Consider the following 19,886-nt stretch of genomic DNA (forward strand, 5'->3'; position numbering starts at 1 on the left):
AAGCCACCCAAGCACATCTTACACTACAGAAAGTTAAATTTTGGGTTGACTTGTTATCCTTGGATTCATTTTTTAATGCTCTAAGTATTAGTTTTCCGACTGCACGTGAACGCACCAGCACACCGTTTCTTTTTTTTTCAAACGAGGAAATTATCTCATAAATGAGACAGGGTCACAATAAACATAATGTTCTAATTAGGGCGACATTCATGTGTGCACGAAACATTTAGCTGCTCCTCTATAGTGCTATTCATATTTTAAAGGAATTCCTGCTTATTAAGGGGTCTTTTTCAAGCCAGTCTGCATCTATTAATGAGGCCTTTTCTCAGACACATTTTAGGCCCCCTTTTCCTTGTCCTGCTAACCTATTCAGTCATGTGATACTTCCGCATCCAAGCACATCTGCTCCCCTTTTGCATTACAGGTGCATTTACTTTCGTTACACTTGTCATTGTATGGAGCTAATTGCTGGTTTCCTGAGAAATGCACGTGATTTTAAAGCGCTACAAATGTGAGGCCATACTGGTTTGCGGAACATCCACCTCAAAGGAACAGATGTCTCTAAGATCAGCTGCATGCTTTTTCTTTGGCTCTCTGGCCATTATGAGCTACAGGGGGAGCTCCAATATAATGTTTCACATGTGCGCTCCTCAAACCTAAATCACTCTTATATCAAGTCAGTTTAATATATTTTCAGGCTGGGGAAGAAAAAAAACACACATTTTGTATTTAAATGAAATAACCTTTAACAAGGAACATCATTAAGATCTAAAGACGCGATTTAATTATTTAAAATGACCGACTAAATTCATAATCCTGAGCTTGGTGTATGGTTGATGTGTTTTCTCAGTGTAAATACAATATTAGAAGTAGTCAGAAGTTTTTTAACGTGAATTCTAAATATTTCTGTACATGGCAGCTCAATTAAAGCCTGCTCGCCCCTGTTCTCAATCAGCCAATTAGTGCCACAAGAAGGCGACTGTTTAAACCCCAGCAGGAAGCACTTGGACTGGTTTCATGGCTCCAGGATGGAGGGGTTCCTGTCCACGGTTCCACCGTACAATGCCTGCGCTCCCCCGGCTCAGGACAGCGGCTGGGTAAAGAGAGAGGGCCGCTTCATCACCCCTCAGGGCCTCAACTACCTGGAGCTCTGCAAGGCCATCATATCCCAGGTCAACCCCGGTTTACCCCCTCCGCTAAAGAAGGCAAACACCAAAGAGTGCGGCGTGCAAGTAAACGCCAAAGTGAATAAAACCGTCCAGTGCTCGCTGGGTCCAAAAACGTTGTCCTGCTTGGAGGGCGACCATCACGTGTGCCCAACATCTCCGAAGAGCCCGGATCTGCTGAAACCGGCGCTGTGCAACACGCCGCCAGTGAGCAACCTGCGCTTCCTGAGGCCCGTTTCCATCTACTCGCCGGTGTTTGACCGCAGGATCCACCTGAAGAAATTCGACGACGATGAAGACAAAGGTGCTGATGAGGGAGAGGACGAAGCCGACGAACAAGCCGACTCTGACGTGGATGCTGAGGCTCATCCACGTCAGCGCATAGCGAAGGACTTGAAGACAACCTTCCACCGGTCGTCAAAGGGGTCCAACTTTCAGGTGATGCAGGGAACTCTCACTGGAATTCACATTATAACTAAAGGTGCATGGTATTAAAATGATCCATGTGGGCATTTTAATATGACTGGATTAACATGCTGGAGGAGGAAAAAATAACTACTGGGCCTCACCAAGTCCCAGTTTCCTCCATTTCTACAAATGCTGTGTGGTAATTTGCTGACAATGAAATCTTAAAATTAGATTTCATACAGGCACCTGCACGTAGGCCTTATGTTGAGTCATACTGTGCTTTAGTAGTACAAATTCTCCATTTAATAAGAAGAACATGCGGCAAAGTTTCTTATTGTAACAACAAGGTAATGCTTTAAATAAGGAGTACAAATGAATTAAGACAAGAAATTCAGGCCAGTAAAATGACAACCACAAGAATTAAGAAGGTTGAAATAAAATTAAACAGAAGAATTAAAAAATATAATAAAGGTACAGTGCAGGAAATAAAATGACAGATTTCAGATAAGCAATGTTTTGAGCTCCCTGGAGTTCTGCTGTCAGTTGCCTACTTTGCCCCTGGCTGGTGATCCAGCCTTGTTTCAGACTCTGAAAGAGTTAGCCCATTCAGCATGACCCAGATGTACCTCGTCTTTGTGCGCAAATGATCCGTTTGTCCACACTGTAGTTCTTGGAGCAGAGGTATGGCTTTTTCCACTGCAAAAAGTGCAACGTCCGGTGGGAGAGTGCTTATGTGTGGTGCATCTCTGGAACCAGTAAGGTTAGTGACCTGCAGTCTATTGTTTAGCATGCACTCACATATGTTCTGGAAAAATGTGCATTCATGGTAAGATTTCATGTATATGTTTTAAATCTTGTCAGGTGTACTACAAGCAGCTCTGCCGGAAGTGTCAGGTGGGGTTCAACCCCTACAGAGTGGAGTCCATCCTCTGCAAGGTACATTTATGTCTTCTCCAAGAGGAAATGTCACATGATAATTTAATCACTTGGATTTGATGTTGAACTCTTAACATTTGGATTATGTATCAACATTTTTCTCAGTCTTACGTGCTTGAAGATTGTTCATCTTGAATTTTCCTAATATCACTGAATATATCTGATGATGACTGATAGTGTCTCCTCCCCCTGTGCCTCAGGGCTGCTCTCAGACTTGCTGCAGCTGTGAGAAGAAGCAGAGGCACATTAACATGAAGAGGCCCCACCGCCAGGACCTGTGTTGTCGCTGCAAGGGCATGAGGCTGTCCTGCGACGCCACCTACAGCTTTAAATACATCATGTGAGCTCGGCCCCTCATGTTCGCTCTGGTCCCGCCCATTCCTCATGTAGGTGTGATGGCACTTGGTCAGCAGACGTAGTAGTACCTGCACATGTCACAGATGGCCTCCGGTAACAGACTCGAAGAGATGGATTTTTTCTTCTGCTGGCGAGTAGATGAATCTCTGTCTTTATTTGAAGTGTCTTCTCCAAAAAAAAAAAAAAAGGTTGTCTTGTTGCCCCTTTGTTTGTCCTGGTGCTAAACACGAAAAAAAAAAACATTTTGTAAGAAGAAATAAAGGTTCTGAAATAAACACACTGCATCTCAAAAGTTGAATTCTTGTAGATTATATTGGTTCAGTGTGGTTTGACTTGTGTGCAGCTTTCAGCATAATAACCTAAACGTTAAAACTTACTAAAGAATCTTCAGTAAGAAATTAAGGTCTATAGAAAGCAAAATGGTCAGTGCTGAGGCTAAACATAACACTTAACTGAACGACTAACAACAAATGTGGTCTTAAATGTTAAAATGTTCAGAATGTTAATATTGAAACCCATATCCAGTCTATTTTTGATGCACAAAGTGAGGGGGGATTTGATTGAAATGGACAAAGAAGTAGTTTTGTGTCTTTTACTTTGACATAGACTTGTACAGAGCATCAACTCAAAAACAACTTCACAAAGGCTGTAAAAGTATTTACAAGGTGGGGAAAAACAACTACAGTTTTACTCTTAAAAGCTTTAAAAATGTGCAATTTCTTGTTTAGCATGCACACACACTTTCTCCCACACACAGGAAAAAAAAACATACCCACATGAGCTCAAAGCTCCCTTTTGTACCTCATACAAACATATCTTTCAGATAAAATATGATTTTGTTAATAAATAGCTCCAACACCCCATACAGTACACAGAAGATGCATGCATGGCAGTTTGATTTGAGAGAACAAACATCAATATAAAACCAAGTCAGATGAGTGTTGATTTATAGCTGATCAGATATAAATAGGAAAAAGACATTTGTACAGTAAGTAACTCCTAGAGGGGAAACGAGGGAGAGTCACAAAAAAAGGGCTGACGACAGGAAGTGTTTGACTTCAGTAGTAGCACAGGTTTTGTTTTGAACATCAACGGTGAGTGCTGAATGTCAGCATTTTTCTTACGTGTAAGGTAACCACATACCACACACAAACATATGCTACAATGGTTGTGTGCCCATAACTAGAAACAGTATACAGACAGAAAGACAAAATATTTGAGTGTATACATGCACCATCCTCATGGCGTGTGAACACATAAGGTCAGTGTGTTACAGTGTAGGACAGTGAGATATATACAGTATGTGCACTCACTAATGATGCTACCACTAGCCACAGAGGAGTGCACATATAATGGCATGATTAGTCTACCAATGTTTACAACAGTAGGACTGACAGAATACAAACACAGCGTGAGGCAGCATGAGGAATTATGCTTGAACATCCTGCAGCTGCTCTTTGTCGATCAGTCTTTCAGTCAGTCTGGAGAGGTTAGGCTTTCAGGGAGCAAAAAGGGACACTAGTACAGTAGAAAGCATTCAACTGGGTCATGCATTGCACGATTTCCTCCAAAAAGAGGTCTCAAAACAGTAGACACAACAGGAGAGAAAAGTTAATTCAGCTTTTGGCTTTTCCTTCTTCGGGAAAGTGACAGCCTTTCTCTCACAGTAACAAACAGTAACATAACCTACTTTCTGTAACATCTTTTTTTAAAACGAATACCAAAACTCCACTTAGTGCAATAGAGAAAACTCTACCAGTGATGTTACATAGTGCCACCGGTAGCTTCTTCACTGTCTCTGGTGATACCACCAGTAAACTATGTTCTTCCTGAAGGAGAGAGCAACAGTCAGTCAAGTTCAATCAGGTCTTGAGTTCCTCTGGGAAGCAAGTTATGAATCCAAGCTAAGAGCCTTCACAGGTCCTCATGTGCAGAACAGCTTAGGTGCTGAATGACGACCATCAAGCAGGACTTAAACCAAGAGCACATCAATTTCACAACATGTGGCTGCAAAGTGAAGCGAGTGCTCAGACAGAATCACATCAGGTCATCTTTACCAGCAGGCAGCAATCTGTTGTATCTAGTGCGTTCGCATATACATCCAATTGTTGTCAGGGACATGATTCCATAAGTGTCTAGTCTGCAAGTACATCTCGGATGTTGTCTTATCCTTTTCAGATTCAAAGATCTTTTGGTTCCAGGCATTTGGATTAATAGGATTCCAAGCTCTGTAGGTCCACTGGCACTATAAGTTTACGTCTCAGGTCTGGACGTCTGACGGTTCAGCATTCAGGAGCCCCCCTATTTTCAATAGGGGCAGGGCGGCGTGCCCCACCTTCCCCAGGTAGCGAGATAAGGGTGTAGCAGCACCACTGAGGGAGCAACAACAACCCCATGCTGCAGCCTCTTCTGGGCCGGTGGGAAGGGGAGGCGGAGGAGGAGGTGGGAGAGGGAGAAGGCATGAAGACGGGGCAGGGCATTGAGTTAGGACCACGTCATGGCCTCGGTGTAGAATTGACCTTGAGTGTTTGTATGGAGAGCGGGGGAAATGGGGAAGATGTGAGCCCCGAGGGGTGATGGGTGCTGCATTTGTGCGAGAGTGTGCAAGCAAGATTGGTTCTGAGGCTACAGTCGGGAGCATGTTAGATGTAAGAGATGATATCAGGTCTTTGCTGCCGTGTAAATGTAACAGTGGTGAACTGGGCGATGAATGTCCTCTAAAACGATAATCGAGGTTCTGATTGAAATAGCTCCTCCTTGGCTCTTGTGTGCGCGGCAGTGTAAAATCTGGTCTGTTTGAGCAGCTGTGTGATGAGAACAGGTCTGGGGGTTTGGGAAAATCAGGCAAATGTGCATCAGGGTCTACAGTGGATGAGGATGAGGACAGCGGCGAAAGTCTCGGTTCATGGTCTAAATATCGTTCTGGTTTTGGTGTTGCAAAGGGCAGTTGGCAGGAATCTGTCTGTAGCTGTGCAGCCGAGGCAGCAGACACACAGGAGGAGGCAGGGGCCAGGTGTGTGAGTGCTGGGCCTCGTCTGTAAGTACAGACTGAGATGGTTTTTGAAGGGTCAGTGGTTGCAGTGGCGGGGGAGGTAAGGGTGGGGAAGGGGGGGGTGGGGGGCTCCTGAGCTCCTGTCAGAGGCTGGTCCCGGAGGCGCTGGAGTCGGGGAGGTAAGTTGTGACGACCCGGTAACCCTGGGCGCGGCGGATCATGTCGCGAATCTCCCCGTTGAGTTCCAGCAGCTTGGAGCAGATGAGGCTGAGGTCCTGGCGGGACCCAACCAGGGCAATCGTGCCAGTCTGGCCCAGTGTCTGGTGTCGAAAGTAGACGTTGAGTAGTGTCTGGACCTCGCTCTCTGAGCTGCCACCGAACACTCCGTTTGGCCACTGCCTCCTGAAAACAAGATTAAAAAAAGGTGAGAGATTAGATTAGACAGAAGATGTGCTACACTAATGAAGATTTAGACCAAATGTCCATATTTCAGGATATTAAACATCAGCACAAACTACTGGATGTTGAGCTGGAAACCATTATCTTGTGTAGGTTGTGTAGGTAATTTTACTCACCTGAACTCCTGGATGTAGCGCACGGCTTTGGTGAACTCGTGATTCTTAAGGCACTCCAGTATGGCCTGCACAGCTGCCTCTGAAGTGGAAAAGCTGGGCACAACCATGGCTGCCACCTGGGTGGCGTGTGCGTGAGTGTGGGCCAAGTGTTTGTGTTCCAGGTCGCTGGCTACAGCCGCCTCCGCTGCCTGCAAACTGGTCTTCAGATCAGTGAGCTCTCGAGACATGTTCAGCAGCTACGAGGTAAGGGGGGAGGGGGCAAATGGTGGCAGAGTATGTGCGTGTGTGAGTAATATTGAATCCTTTCTTATCCAACAGTTGAGTAGAAAAACATCCACAGTGTTCTTATTGGATGTATTTGGTTGTGACAACAGATGAATGGGGAATGTTTTCACATAGTCACAAGAGAATCAACGAAATAACCTGTTATGTTAGGACTGTGAATCATGGCTTTGTGAACAATAACCCATCATGGCTCACCTCAGGCACAGAGCTGATGGCGTGAACTTGACCAATGAGTGAGCAGTAGGACTGGAAGAGGAGAAGAAGCTGGAAGTGCAGCTTGTAGAGCCTCTGACAAAGCTCCAGTTGCTAGAGGACATTAAAGAATAAACAGGCTCAGCTTCATCAGCAGCAGAGAACACACAGACACAACAACACAGTCACACATTTTCAAAAGTACACACCGCATATATACATACATACACATGCAGAGGAATACAAACACACAATAACAGCTAGACCGCTGTTTTGTGCAAAGTAAATTAAGCAGTTTATTAAAAAGGAATCTACGGCAGTGAAGGGAAGAAATTTGTAAGAGAACTTACTGCAAGAGACTCCATTTGCTAGACAGCAAGAGAGCATGTTAGGGCGCCAGAGTGAGGTGAGAGGAAGACAAAGTGTCAATCAAACACATGCGCAGCACAGTGTAAAGCATGACTCTTCACAGTCAAGCTACCAAGAATTAGCTTAAAGTGTATAAAACGCAGCAGCTTTAAATCTCATTTAGTGTTGGAGTATAAAATAGATACCAAACAGCAAACATGCACAGAGAGCAAACATTTCAGTATGACAAAAATCATAGAGGAGCGAAGAGATCAGAAATAAAAAGCACAGAAGAAGAAGAAGAAGAAGTTACCCATATGTTAAATGTGTTTGACAGTAAACTCTAGATATCTGCATGTTTCAGTAATTAACTTTGTATTCTACCTTCTCCTCTGAGTCTCCAGGCTGGCAGGTGACCACACTGTCACCAGGACACCTGGGAAATGTGTCCTTACAGTTCCTCAGCCACTGACAAAAAAAGGGAGGTTAAGATATTTAGTTAGTCTGAATGGAAAAAAAAAGAACAGATTCATTAATGACACGTAAAAGGTTCAATTACCGAGACAGCAGCCTCCTCTCTGGTGTTGTAGGTATCCAAATACTCTTGCAGCTCCAGCGCACTGAACTTCATCTTTTCAAGGAGACCATAGGACATGATCTGGAAATACCAACAAAAAGAAACGAGGAGATGAAAAATAAGTTCAGTGCATCAAACTCACCTGACTAGTCCCACTGGGCCGATCCAACCGAGACCAAGTCAACTATCTGCCAGCAATACTCACCGTGTCAGCATCAATGTAAATTGTGGGACAATCAGAGCACGTGGTCAGCATCTGTGAGGACCTGAGGAACTTTGAGCCGATGCCTCGTAAGCCCTCTCCGAGGTAAGTGGCAACATCAGTCGTCAGGAGGCAGAATTTACCCTGGATGTTCTGGGAAAAGAAAGTTTGAGGAATTATGTACTGTTACACTTACATGTATGTAAATCCCACTGGGTATAAGGCTTTGTGAAAAATGAGCATCTTAGTCACATAGTTAAAATATGCATACACTTTATTCTGACCAATTTCCACTAATCCTTCTTACCTTAAAGAGAGATGAGAAGACCTGAAAAGTGTGGACAGCACAGGAGCCATCCGAGTCGGTCACAAGCTGGTTGATATGACAGCGCCACGCCTCCTCAGCATCATCACACACTGTGGGCTGGAAGGCTGCCAAGATGGCGGAGAAAAATGGAGAGGGGGGAGGAGGAAAACCAAGGTCTTCCAAGTCGTCGACATCATCACGTAAGCTGAAAATGGGAAAGCGATGTGAGTTTCAAAATCATTTGCCCAGCTACCTCATGGGATTATATGAACTGGATAATGCGATTGTGCCTTTTAGAAGTGGTTCAAGCAGTATTTAAAATTAAAAATTATTATTATTTTTGCACAGCCTAAAATATGGGTTACAGAGTACAGAAAATGCAATGCAACAAAGAAAAGAATGTAACATGTTGAATGTAACTAGAAGGGCTTGAGAAATAGTGTTAGTATTACTTATGTAGCAGGGTTTCTATCTAGTGATTTAGTTGCTTACACAAGGTTTGTCTGTTGTCATGAAGCATTACCATTATTTTAATTGCGGTTTACATGTGTGAGAATGCAAGATTAATTGGATGTCTTAAAGTATTTACTGCACACTTTTCAGTGAATGACAGCTTATAATAAATGACCCCATCTGGCACAGTGCAACATTATGGTTGTATCATACACACAAACAAAGCATTTAGACTACAGTTCAATCAAGGCTTAGTCCCATTGTCAGTCAATATGCTAACTAATGAAAAAATATCCAGTGAAACAAGACTCCATGTGTTTCCTGTTCCTTTACTCCCTATCTGTCACACTCACCTGGGCAGACAGTTGGGGTCTAGAAAGTCCAACGGAGGATGGAAGTAGTCTGGGTTGAGGCTGTGATCCAGATTGCACGGCTGATCCTGAGGTTGCCCCGGCAACTCCAGGGTGAAGCTCTCGCCGCAGTCCGAGCCATGAGGGAGCTCATTGGCGCTCAGTGATAACTCGTCATCCTGGGCTTGAGTGTCCTCATCGTCAGCACACACCCTCCCCTGAGGAGACAAAGATATTACATCTTTCTGAAGATAACAAGCGAATCTGTACAAATTCGCAAGTACATATAAGTATTTGTTGACGTGTATTATTCCTCACATGTAGGCCACTGTGATCATCATGGAGCACTCCCTGGCCTGGTGTGGTGGCATTGAGGGACTGTGGGTCGGCAGATGTGTCGTAAGAAGTAGATAAGGAATCGGTGTGATTGGTTTCCTCTGATGGAGAGGGGTTAGTCTGGAAGAGGAAGGCAAACCAGGAATATCTATCATTTTGAACAACAAAGTTTTTCAGGCTTCAGTGAACGTTAATGATGCGCTGATCTGACGGTAACGGCTACGCACAAGCTGAGAGTGAGAGAGGCTCTGGCTGGTCGAGGACTCCTCTTCCTCTGAGGACTCATCTGAATCGTGTGGGTCCTCGTGGCCCAGACTGGGGGTGCTGCCTGAGTGCTGGCTCTCCTCCAACAGGTCACCCAGCTCCGTGCTGTCCAGAGATCGCCGTCGCACGCCCCAATTAAAGTTATCGACTGTCTCGCCCTAGATGAAACACACACAAACACGCATACACATTGGAAGACAAAGGAAGAGGCAATGGAGGCAGTGAATTTCAAAGACCATTTTCACATTAACTTCAAAGATGATGAACAGTTGCTGTCTAAGAGAGTCTGATAACAAGCACAAGATGCAAAATGAACTGTTATTTATGGCATGAAAATATGCTGGACAGGCTGTTTTGAATTCGATACGATAATCTTTATCCCATATAGACATGACAAAATCTATTATGACAAACAGAAATAATGTCAGAAATGCAGCTCTGCAACCAAGCTGTGAGAGCAAAATGAAGCACAATCATCCTTTGTGTTTTGTTTTGTTTTTTTCAGAGGGAAACAAATGAGCCAGCAACACCACAGCGCTTAAAGAAGCTAATGAAAGTGCTCAGTGTGAGAAACCTTACCTGGAGCTCCTAGGCAGCAAGGGGAAGAGAGAGAGACACAGAGTTAGACAGAGAGAGAGACAAGGAGGAGGGACAGAGAAATACATTTCAAACATATTGATGTTAAAGAAGGAAATGAATGTCAAATAAAGGTAAAGGAGGGGGAAAGAGACAGACATTTTAATATTTACACCTTACACCTGTACTTGAAAATTGTTAATTTATTATCTCTTTATATTTTTGAAAATGTTTTGCACTGCTTTTTTGCATTCTTCTCTGTTCTTGTGAGCTGCCACGACAAGTGAATTTCCGCACAGTGGGATCAATAAAGTTCATCTTATCTTATCTTAAATCAAGTGATGCAATTTAAGTGACCGTGGGTAACATATGGTGAAATATGAATCTCACCTCTCCGTCCTCCAACTCCACGTCCAGAAAGTCAAAGTCTCGGAAAACCCTAAACTGCTGCTCACTGGCGGTGTCGTCTAGTGTGTCCTCTCTGGTCCCACCTTCCTCTGATGACACACCACTCTCCCGTACCTCCATCATGTCCAAGTCGCCACATGATGAGAAGATCACCTGATGTGAAGGAACAAATTTATTTAAACTGATCATCGGCAGCCAGCGAAGTTCACATGAAACATTTCCTTATGAACAATAAGAGGCATTATTCTCTATAAATATGTGGAAAAATTAAAGAACCTTGTCTGGGTTAATAATTTCAAAAGCTCGACTTTTAAAAAGAGTACAAAGAAGAGCATTTTGCCTTAGACAAAAGTGACTTCTGCCCTTTTCTATTAAACAAGCACTTGAGTATTGTAAATATGCAATGTGAAATGGCTTACAGATGGATTCTTTGTGAGTCCAACTTCTTGTCCACAAAGAGACAAAACGTTCACCAGCTTCTCTCTGGTCCTTTTCTGTATGTAGGAGGAAGACGGCAAGAAATATCACTATTTATTGAAGAGGGAAACGACATAAACTCTAATTGTACTCAAGATTGTTCCTTTGCACTTTCTTGTTCATGTTAAAATGCTTCAGATATTTGAATAATCAAAAAATCAGATTAGTGCCTACATGAATTTAGCATTTACACACATAGACAAAGTATAACATAGTTTTTGTTTGTGGCACTAAACAAAGGCAAGTACCTACAGAGAACTCATATGTATTTTATGTCACTGAATATATCAAATGAGGCACTTACGGTTGTCATAATAATAGTTTGTTACTGGTATTACCACACCAAGCAGTTTTGAGATGGTAGACTTTGAGTTAGAGGTATGTGAACAAATGTAAATCTAAAATTATGATATGACGATACCTTAATAGTGAGGTCTAACTCTACCTGAGAGGATTGCGGTCGCCTCCAGCTGACAGGTACGAGGATGGTGTTGGAGTTGGATCCAGAAGAGGTGGAGGATGTACTGCGGGTTACAGCCATGGCTCTGGCCTTCCCCTCCCTACCCCCTGAACCCTGGAGCTCGTCGAACCGACGGCCAATGACTGGAGTCTGTGAGGCACACGCAGAGGCAGGCACCAATGAAAATGTGTATCACAACCACTTAATAGACGTTTTGAATGTTAGTAAGGGGGTGAGGGGTATTTTCAATATCCATTTAATTTAGTCGCTTCCTCACCTCAGAGATGTCAAAGGTGAAGTCCAGTGTTTTACCAGGCAGAGCCTTGGCTGAACCGTCCCACACCCTGCTGACCTCTAGATTAGATAGGTCACCCTGTGAGTGGCCGTACACCGGATGAACCAGGCTGGCAGAGCGTGATACCACTAGTTTCAAGATGTTTAAGGCATCCTTCCAGTGCACGGTCTGTGAATCATAAACACAGTATACAATATAAGAGATGGAATAGTGGTAGAATGAACTTCACCTTACGCAAAATACTGTAGGATGCTTACTTGAACAAACTTCTCAATGGTCTTTGTGACATCAGCATTGAATTGTTTGACTTGTACAGCAGTCAGGTCCATGTGGCTGAGCAGACAGTAGATTATCTGGAGAAGAGACTGCTGCATACTGGGAAGGCCCTTATCCAGTAGCTGAGAGATAGAAAGAGTCATTCAGTGAGTGACAAAGCATACAAACACAAAATTTGTCTTGTTTAGGGGCAATGTCAATGACCAGTATAAGACTGGATTGTAGATGACTGGCTTATCCTTTAATGACTGGCAGATTATTGAAAAGTGCCATCTTTCAGCAAAATGTCAACATGAACCCAACTGGCACTGCACATTTATTAGCACCCACCTCAGCCATATAGGTGACCATGTTGAGTGTGATGTCGGAGAAAGCCTCATGGAGGTAGCGGCAAACCACACTGACCCAGGAGAAAGGGTCCCGCGTGTAGGAGCGAGTCTTATACAGAGTCATCACATGGGCCAAATGTGAGAGCTTTGTGTGCTTCTCCTCCAAACACACCTGAGAGAGAGCGAAGACAAAGCAGGCTGCTTTTAACTGCATTGTTCTCATCACTCACGCCTTCCTTCGAGACAAACTTGGTTTAATATGCGATAGAGTCTAACCTGACCCCATGCAAACCAGATTACCCTCAAGTAATGAATTGTACAGTACCTGTGCGATCCTCTCAGCGCTCTCCTTACAAAACTGAGTTGGGTGGCCAAAGTGTTGCACGAGATGAGGCAGCAGACACAGTACATTCAGAGGGAAACCTGCGCAGAGAGACAAGGTTGCACTTTCAACACCATCCGGTTTAAAAAAAACAGATGGAACTGCAGTGTTCACGAATCTAATAAAATACGACAGGATGAAAATACCTACCTACGGACTGTGAACTGTCAACAACAGGCACGCGAGAGACTGGTGTGAGCTGGCAGAAGAGCTGTAAGGTGAGGTCAAACGTGGCCTGGGAGGTAAAACCCTTCAACAAAAGCTGCTGAATCCCAGAGAAGCCGCTCCACCTCAGCTGAGCCTGCAGCTTTTCCAGGCGTTCGCGGTTCTCTGCTCTGTCTAAGGGCACCTGGGAAATAAGAGTGTTGATACCCCAGTTAAAATTACTTGGTCTCGCTGGTGTCCTAACTCTTGTGTCTACGATCATAAAACTTCCCCTCTAAGATCAGAGTTTCATCTTATCTACCTTTGACAGCAACTTGTGAACCAGGCGAAGTGACATCTGATATTCAAACTCAAAGTCTGACTCCATGAGTGACACTGCCACCCAGAAGACTGTGGCGAGTATTGATGAGGGATGGGAAACATGGGCAGGATCTGAGAGAACACTGGGATCAATACGATTGGTTGATGATGTGCAGGACCCAGGGGTTCTTCCTGTTCGGGCAAGGCCGTGACTGTTGCAGGCCTGTAGATTGAAAATTAATTAATCTGAATTAGTGGGATGCTTTAAAGTGTCACACTGAACAAGAATCTCCCTGTCTTACCTGGATGCGGTCCAGAGTTGCACTGCGAGGAGGATCACTCGACTGGTGAGCGCACTCGCCAAACTTCTTGGGGACTGAGTAGGAGCGTTGGTGTCGCTGTGACGACAGACCGACAAATCCTGGGCCAGGGAAGTTCAGCTGACCGGTGCTTTTTCGGTTCATCAGTTTGTCACTAGTCACAAAATCTGGTGAGCACGTCCTGTGAATCAAACGCAGGAAGAATTACACGTTCAAATATGTTGGATGAAGTCCTTAAAAAATCAGATGAGTTTTAGAACGGCTGTGTTCATTCATAACGATCCTACCTTGTTAGAGCTGCCATAAGGTCGCTGTTTTTCAGACATTCTGCTAAATTCACCACCACTGACTCCAGTGTCAACAGCACCTCCATCACATAGCCCTGAAACACACGTGTGTTGTTGAATTACACACTCGGCACCAACATGCATTCTCTTTCACAGAGTAAACTGGTTGCTGTTACAGTTCCCTCAAATGCCTACTTCCAACCTCACAATCCCACGTTCTCTCTCACCTGCACCTCATCCCCGTGCTCTCCTACCACCTCGACAAGCCGTGAGACCAGGTCAGAGACGGCGTGGTTGTTGATGGGCTGTTTAAGGGCTCTGAATATCTGGAAAGAGCGCCCAGCGTAGTGACGGGAAGAGCTGCAGAGAGCCGTCTGCAGAGCAACGTCGCTCAGCTGTTGCTCCAGGTGAAAGTCTGTATAAGCCGACAGGTACAAACACACATAAAGATACACTCAGGCGGGTTTGTTTAGGGTTATTACTTTTAATAAATTACATCATTGTTGGGGAGAAATAGTCTCTATTCTTGACTTCATTATATATTTTGTACCAATGGTTGGGTTTTGCTTGGTTCGTTTGGTGGGCTGATATTTGGTATTAATGTGAGTGGTTTCTCACCTGACTTGGACTCCTTGAAGACAGAGACAACGTGGCGTAGGAAGTTGGACAGCTGCTCCGTGCTCTTGGAGTTGGGGTTCTTTGGTGTGATGTCCTCATGCGCCCACAGCGGCCCAAACGCTCTGAGTAACAACAACACAGTACTCCAGGCACTGTATACCCACCACCAGTAGCACCACACACGTGTTACACAAGCACTTAAATTACAACACACCTGCTTCAACGTTTGCACAACAAAAATGCAGCAGTGGCACTTCTGCAGTAAAAATGAACTAAATACTGGTGAAGGTGTGCGTACCTGGTGGAGAGGAACTCGATGAGTTTGTTTGTTTTCTCGTCTGTTTCGTTGGGCGTATCATCAAGGTCCTCCAGGTCATCGGGAGTCACAAGGGGCAAATTTCCAACACTGCCTGCAGTGCTGCTGCCGCCGCCCAGACTGGCTGAAGAAGAGTTGGAAGTGGAGCTGAGACCAGAGTCCACAACTGGAGACGCCTGCCACTCTCGCAGGAAATCAGGTGTATCTAAAGGAACATGATGATAAGAGTACACAGAATTAAATCTGCTATTAATATATATATCCCAACAGCTTTTTCATTCATATGTACTGTACTGTTTCAGCACATTTTCATCAGTTCTCCCATGTGAAAGCTGATCAAACAATCATTTCAATACACTGACAAATCCCAGTCCCAGGATTAGTCAGTGTGTAAAATATTTTCTACTTACTTGACTGCTGATATTCCGTGTGGTAGCTGGACTTAATGGTGAGGGTCTTGTTGTCACTGATCTCTCTCGTCAGCATGAGAACTGAGGCGATTACCTGGAAACACAAATAGGAGGGTTCTTCCGTGGCTATTGAAATTCGGTCAAAGCCTTGTAAATGGGGATATGAATTCATCTTTGACTGACTTTCCATTGCCACGACATGCAATGCAGTGTTCATTCAGGATAAAACGCCATAATGAGAGCGAGTATTAGGATCCCACTCTGACCTGGAAGTTGTTGTTGCAGGAGAGGGCAATGAGGAGGTGGAGAAGGAGACGTTTGCTGTGCTCATAGACCTCTGGTCTGTAGTGATCCAGACCTGGTCAATAAAATACACATCCAACAGCATTAAGACTCTGCACACAAAAAGAACACTATATTATATCAGGAGGGAACAGAAACATGAAAAAAAAGAAGAAATCACAGCAAAATAATTAAGTGCATTGTCGGTCCTTTTCTGTAATTACATAAGATTTTGGGCTGATATTTAACCTAGAATTACATGTAAGGATCAATTAGAAAAGAAATACTGATAGCTGCTGTTGCTGTGCGTTGTTGGTGTACTGTTGTTTTTTTTAAATGCCCACTTGCACAAAGACTTCTTCATTTGTTAACTTCCACCCCCAGCACTAGTATCTCCTATTTCTCATGTACAGTATATACATTACTAGGAAAGAAACACTGCGAGTAAAACATTCATGAAACAATACAGCTAGGATTCTTAGACAACTTCATGCACACAGTAACAGAGACAGGATGATAATGAACAGTTTAAACTTGAGGGTGGGTATGCTGCACACACACGCTGCATAATAAAACACAGCTGACAGAGCAGGTATGTGTCCACGTGTTGGTTAGTCTTCGTGAGAAATGCAGAATGTGTCTGTATCTGTGGTGACTCAAGAGAGGCTGGTCTGTCCTCTGTGTGTCGGATGGAGATAAAACTTCAGACTGTCACGGTATGAGCTTATTGGACGTCACAGAAAATACCTACACACCTCCAGGTTGTGTTTGTGTTAATGTGTTGCTCTGAAATCACCCTGTTGACACCAAGTGACTGATGAAATTTTGATTGTATCTTTTTAGTACAAATTCTTTCACCTTGACCTTCTTGTTCCCTCTTTGGTAGATAAGATTGAGGCAGGTCAGGGAACTTTCCACATATATAGATATATATATATATACTATACTATACTACAGTTTTTCACATAAGAATATTGTAGTTTCAAAAATAAATGGTTCTGTAATGTACGCATAACATTCAGGCTGTTTTTACTGTTTCCTTTGTTTAAATAACACTTGTTTTTACTCTTTTTTTTTTTTTGCTAAAGACTTGTACCACGAGAAAGTTAAGTAGACCTACCCAAGAAGAGGGCATGCAGTAGCAGAGGCAGGTGTAAAGCCCAGTCCTCTCTCACGCTGTGGTCCACCACCATTTCAGTCATAAAGATCACTGCAATATTACACCTGAGGACCAACACATACATGGATCGAGTGAGTGCACAAAACATGAGCAATACTTGCCCTGTATCTTGCCTGAATATAAAGACCCATTAATATAATAAATGTATTGTGAATAAATGCATCATAAATCCAAACTAAATATCATTTCGGATGGAGAGATGGAGAAAATACACAAGTAAGATTCCTTCTAATATTCATTCTGCATGTACCGAGACAGAGCATGAATGCTCTTGAATTTCCTTCAGGATCAATAAAGTATCTATTTATCTATCTATCTAGGGATCAATGTCTGCTGGAGTTTATCAGACCATCAGTGAACACATGGAACTAGTCTGTGTGAATGAACACCTGTGTTTGCTGACTCTGCTGAAACCTGACTGATTGCAACATCACTGTTCTCTGAGTCTCTTCTCTTTGTGTGACCTCTGGGGTTGTTTTCAGAGTGAATCATCTGTGCATACCTGTGCAGTGGTCCTCTAGGTGTGATGGTCTCTGGAAGGTAGTCAACCAGAGGAGCCCAGCAGCCTCCATTAACAGGCATGGGTAACGGCTGAGGATGGTTGGTCTCCAGAACGCCCAGTAGCCAACCAGCGTATGGTGGGAGCGGGTCAGCTACAAAAGCAGACCCAAATTTAGTTAGTAAAAATATATTTGGAGCATGTATAGCATACAGTCTCTGAGAGTAAATGATATCTGTTTAAACTACGCTGACCACAGGTTGTCAAGCACAAGAGACTTTTCCCAACATGAATCAAAGCAGTGACAAACAGCTAATGAGACGGGTCACTGACAAACCATTCAAAACACGTGGAATTCAAACTGCGAGTTAAGTCACAGTCCAGGTATTTCAACAACAAAGTGGTACACTGTAATTTACTACTACACTATGTCAGTACTACAATATTTAATTCTATTTTCTTTGAACAAGTCTCACATGTACTTTTGAAATAGAGCATATAAGCAACAAAAAAAGTTGTATTTTGTGTGCTTTGGTAAAAGTGTCCCCTGCTCGGACATGAAAAATCCAGTTTTCAACAAACAGATCGACCCTTGTAACCATGTCTGGTTAAACTACTGCAGCAGACTCACGCCTGGAAGCAAGGCATCGGTGTGGATGAGGTTAAATCTGTACCTGTGTCATAGGGGATCGTGTTCACACAGCATGTTTGGCAAACAACAAAGATTAAAAACTCTGTGAGTGAGAGTTTCAGCATGGCCACACCAGTGTAAATAGCTGTGTCAATTTAGGTATTCACTCCTGGTGCACAGTGTCTTCACCATAAAAAAAATGTCAGTCTGTAGTTTTATGTCTGTATTCAGGGGATCGGTGAAAAGTAGCTTAAAAGTTTTAGGTTTTAGGTGGTGAACATTACGGACTGACAGGAAGAATCCGTGTCCTAGAGTTCTTTCCAAGTAACAAACAGCTGTGAGTTCCCACAGGCTGTGTGTGTCAGAACACACTGTAAAAGGCCAGTAAGTTTGTGTATTCTCATGAGAACCAAGACAACTTACTCTTTTCATCCTCGTAGGAGCCTCCAGAGCTGTTGCTGTAGCGAGACTCCAGTCTGTTGTGAGCCCTGGCCCTGCTGAGAGAATTGCATCACATTCAAAGTGAAATTTGTGTGAATGATCTTATTTTGTGACTGAAAAGTTTGAAATTCTTCTGTTAATTATGCCGTGTAACTGGTATGATGCTGTCATGTTTCACATATTTTAACTATTTGTACAAGCCTGTTGAGAGACTGTTGCTCTCTGAATGAAACGCGGCGTCAATGTGATGCGCCATTCGGCTGTTTTTCTCAGAAAAGTCGATACAAGTCTAAATAAATTGTATTAATACTGACCGCTCTTCATTCTCTCTGACCAGCTTGTTCTCATCTGTTTCTGGCAGGTTCTCCTGACCGGCCACCACAGTGTTACTGCTGGAGGTGGTGCCTAGATATAAGACATTTTAGAGATATTCTTCAGAACTACGGTACAGTAAATTATAGACATGATAAAATATGACACGAACTACTCTCCCACCTGTCTGCGAGGTGGAGGCTTTGTTGCTGGCAGCAAAGCGGTAGAAGGGAGGATTGTCACAGTGCAAGACCACAGGATTGACTGGGTCGGTCTGCTGCAGCTCAAACAGGAGCTCCTCCATGGTCTGGATGGTGTTGTTGCGACACAGGTAGATCACCACCTTCTTGATCTTAAACAAATACAAATACAAAATATCAACTGGTTTAGCTCACAATATATCTTAGTTATGTTATGTATTATTATAAAATGTAATAAAATCTAATACTCTGTATTGTTGCCATTGACAAGGTAGCAATAATTATAGGCCAGTATATTTGAACAAATAATCAATTTGAAAACTATGGAGCAGCGTGTAAGTGTGTACAGACAGCACTTACATAAGGCAGCAGTGTGGTATCACTGCTGACTCCGCAAAGGCTGATGAGGAATTGCAGGGTAATCCGTAAGTTATTGCTCCATCTCTCGTTGGACACTAAAGCGTTCCAGGCGTTCTCAATCTCCGGTCCAGGAACCTCGTCTCCATACTGATAAGGTAAAGAGGGAAAAAATCCCATTAAAGGCAGGTGATTTAATTGGAAAAGGGAGACAAAGGAGGCTTCTTACCTTAGCAGTCATGAACATTAGGTTGTTGAGCACCAGCGAGGTCGCCTGCAGGGATCCCCAGCCGTTGCCTCTCAGACTGGGGGACACACCCACGCTCTGCCCCTGGCCGTGAGGTTCCTCCTCTGGTGTACAGGGGCTTGAGGCAGGGGGCAGGAGCCCTGTGTCCACTAGCTCAATGTTACTGAGCCAGGGTAGCAGGTAGGATAGCATGATCTGTCTGCCATTGGAGTGGGTGGTTGGGAAACGCTGGCTCACTTCTGCTCAATTCAAAAAATAAAATAAAACCTCAGGAGAATTAATGTTACAAGAGCTCTGAGGAAGCTGCGGGATCTGTACAGGTCATCAAAACAAATACAAGATTCTCATCTTGTCTTGCCTTGTTTCCTGG

The 19,886-nt window shown here is 43.7% G+C and overlaps 2 protein-coding genes across 13 annotated transcripts in view; one reads left to right on the forward strand and one right to left on the reverse strand.

Moving 5' to 3' along the window:
• Positions 1-409: 409 nt before the first annotated feature.
• On the forward strand, positions 410-3,142 carry zar1l (zygote arrest 1-like). 2 transcript variants are annotated; one of them, XM_046411640.1, is made up of 5 exons: positions 410-511; positions 956-1,604; positions 2,242-2,334; positions 2,436-2,510; positions 2,711-3,142. In XM_046411640.1, the coding sequence occupies exons 1-5, from the start codon at positions 456-458 to the stop codon at positions 2,852-2,854; spliced, it is 1,017 nt and encodes a 338-aa protein (XP_046267596.1). In that variant the 5' UTR covers positions 410-455; the 3' UTR covers positions 2,855-3,142. The 2 variants fall into 2 exon arrangements, with proteins under 2 accessions (XP_046267596.1, XP_046267595.1); XM_046411639.1 differs by lacking the exon at positions 410-511 and adding an exon at positions 589-641.
• A 303-nt stretch (positions 3,143-3,445) lies between these two features.
• Positions 3,446-19,886, reverse strand: part of fryb (furry homolog b (Drosophila)) — a 56,156-nt gene continuing 39,715 nt past the window's right edge. For 4 of the 11 annotated variants that reach the window (XM_046411635.1, XM_046411627.1, XM_046411633.1 and 1 more), the window contains exons 33-67: positions 19,499-19,755; positions 19,273-19,419; positions 18,896-19,064; positions 18,715-18,805; positions 18,383-18,456; positions 17,332-17,482; positions 16,770-16,873; positions 15,634-15,725; positions 15,368-15,461; positions 14,940-15,162; positions 14,642-14,793; positions 14,251-14,438; positions 14,024-14,118; positions 13,719-13,917; positions 13,418-13,639; positions 13,102-13,300; positions 12,895-12,992; positions 12,571-12,741; positions 12,222-12,362; positions 11,947-12,132; positions 11,655-11,819; positions 11,152-11,226; positions 10,715-10,885; positions 10,328-10,336; positions 9,712-9,906; positions 9,467-9,604; positions 9,152-9,366; positions 8,346-8,550; positions 8,042-8,191; positions 7,819-7,917; positions 7,644-7,727; positions 7,262-7,279; positions 6,915-7,025; positions 6,435-6,670; positions 3,446-6,261 (exon numbers count right to left, since the gene is read on the reverse strand). In XM_046411635.1, coding sequence (XP_046267591.1) covers positions 6,003-6,261; positions 6,435-6,670; positions 6,915-7,025; positions 7,262-7,279; positions 7,644-7,727; positions 7,819-7,917; positions 8,042-8,191; positions 8,346-8,550; positions 9,152-9,366; positions 9,467-9,604; positions 9,712-9,906; positions 10,328-10,336; positions 10,715-10,885; positions 11,152-11,226; positions 11,655-11,819; positions 11,947-12,132; positions 12,222-12,362; positions 12,571-12,741; positions 12,895-12,992; positions 13,102-13,300; positions 13,418-13,639; positions 13,719-13,917; positions 14,024-14,118; positions 14,251-14,438; positions 14,642-14,793; positions 14,940-15,162; positions 15,368-15,461; positions 15,634-15,725; positions 16,770-16,873; positions 17,332-17,482; positions 18,383-18,456; positions 18,715-18,805; positions 18,896-19,064; positions 19,273-19,419; positions 19,499-19,755 — 5,183 coding nt within the window. In that variant the 3' untranslated portion in view covers positions 3,446-6,002. The remainder of the gene's footprint in view (positions 6,262-6,434; positions 6,671-6,914; positions 7,026-7,261; positions 7,280-7,643; positions 7,728-7,818; positions 7,918-8,041; positions 8,192-8,345; positions 8,551-9,151; positions 9,367-9,466; positions 9,605-9,711; positions 9,907-10,327; positions 10,337-10,714; positions 10,886-11,151; positions 11,227-11,654; positions 11,820-11,946; positions 12,133-12,221; positions 12,363-12,570; positions 12,742-12,894; positions 12,993-13,101; positions 13,301-13,417; positions 13,640-13,718; positions 13,918-14,023; positions 14,119-14,250; positions 14,439-14,641; positions 14,794-14,939; positions 15,163-15,367; positions 15,462-15,633; positions 15,726-16,769; positions 16,874-17,331; positions 17,483-18,382; positions 18,457-18,714; positions 18,806-18,895; positions 19,065-19,272; positions 19,420-19,498; positions 19,756-19,886) is intronic. The other 7 variants (XM_046411628.1, XM_046411631.1, XM_046411632.1 and 4 more) reach the window with 7 other exon arrangements.

The sequence above is a fragment of the Scatophagus argus genome, chromosome 14, assembly GCF_020382885.2.
Source record: "Scatophagus argus isolate fScaArg1 chromosome 14, fScaArg1.pri, whole genome shotgun sequence".
In the NCBI taxonomy this organism is placed as follows: domain Eukaryota; kingdom Metazoa; phylum Chordata; class Actinopteri; family Scatophagidae; genus Scatophagus; species Scatophagus argus.

What these genes read in the sequence shown, in the direction of transcription:
- zar1l (XM_046411640.1), top strand. Translation starts at nt 456, where the DNA reads ATGGAGCTAATTGCTGGTTTCCTGAGAAATGCACGTGATTTTAAAGCG. An exon ending in GATTTTAAAGCGCTACAAAT is followed by an intron (nt 512 to 955) that starts GTGAGGCCATAC and finishes GTTCTCAATCAG; the next exon opens with CCAATTAGTGCCACAAGAAG. An exon ending in GCATCTCTGGAACCAGTAAG is followed by an intron (nt 2,335 to 2,435) that starts GTTAGTGACCTG and finishes AAATCTTGTCAG; the next exon opens with GTGTACTACAAGCAGCTCTG.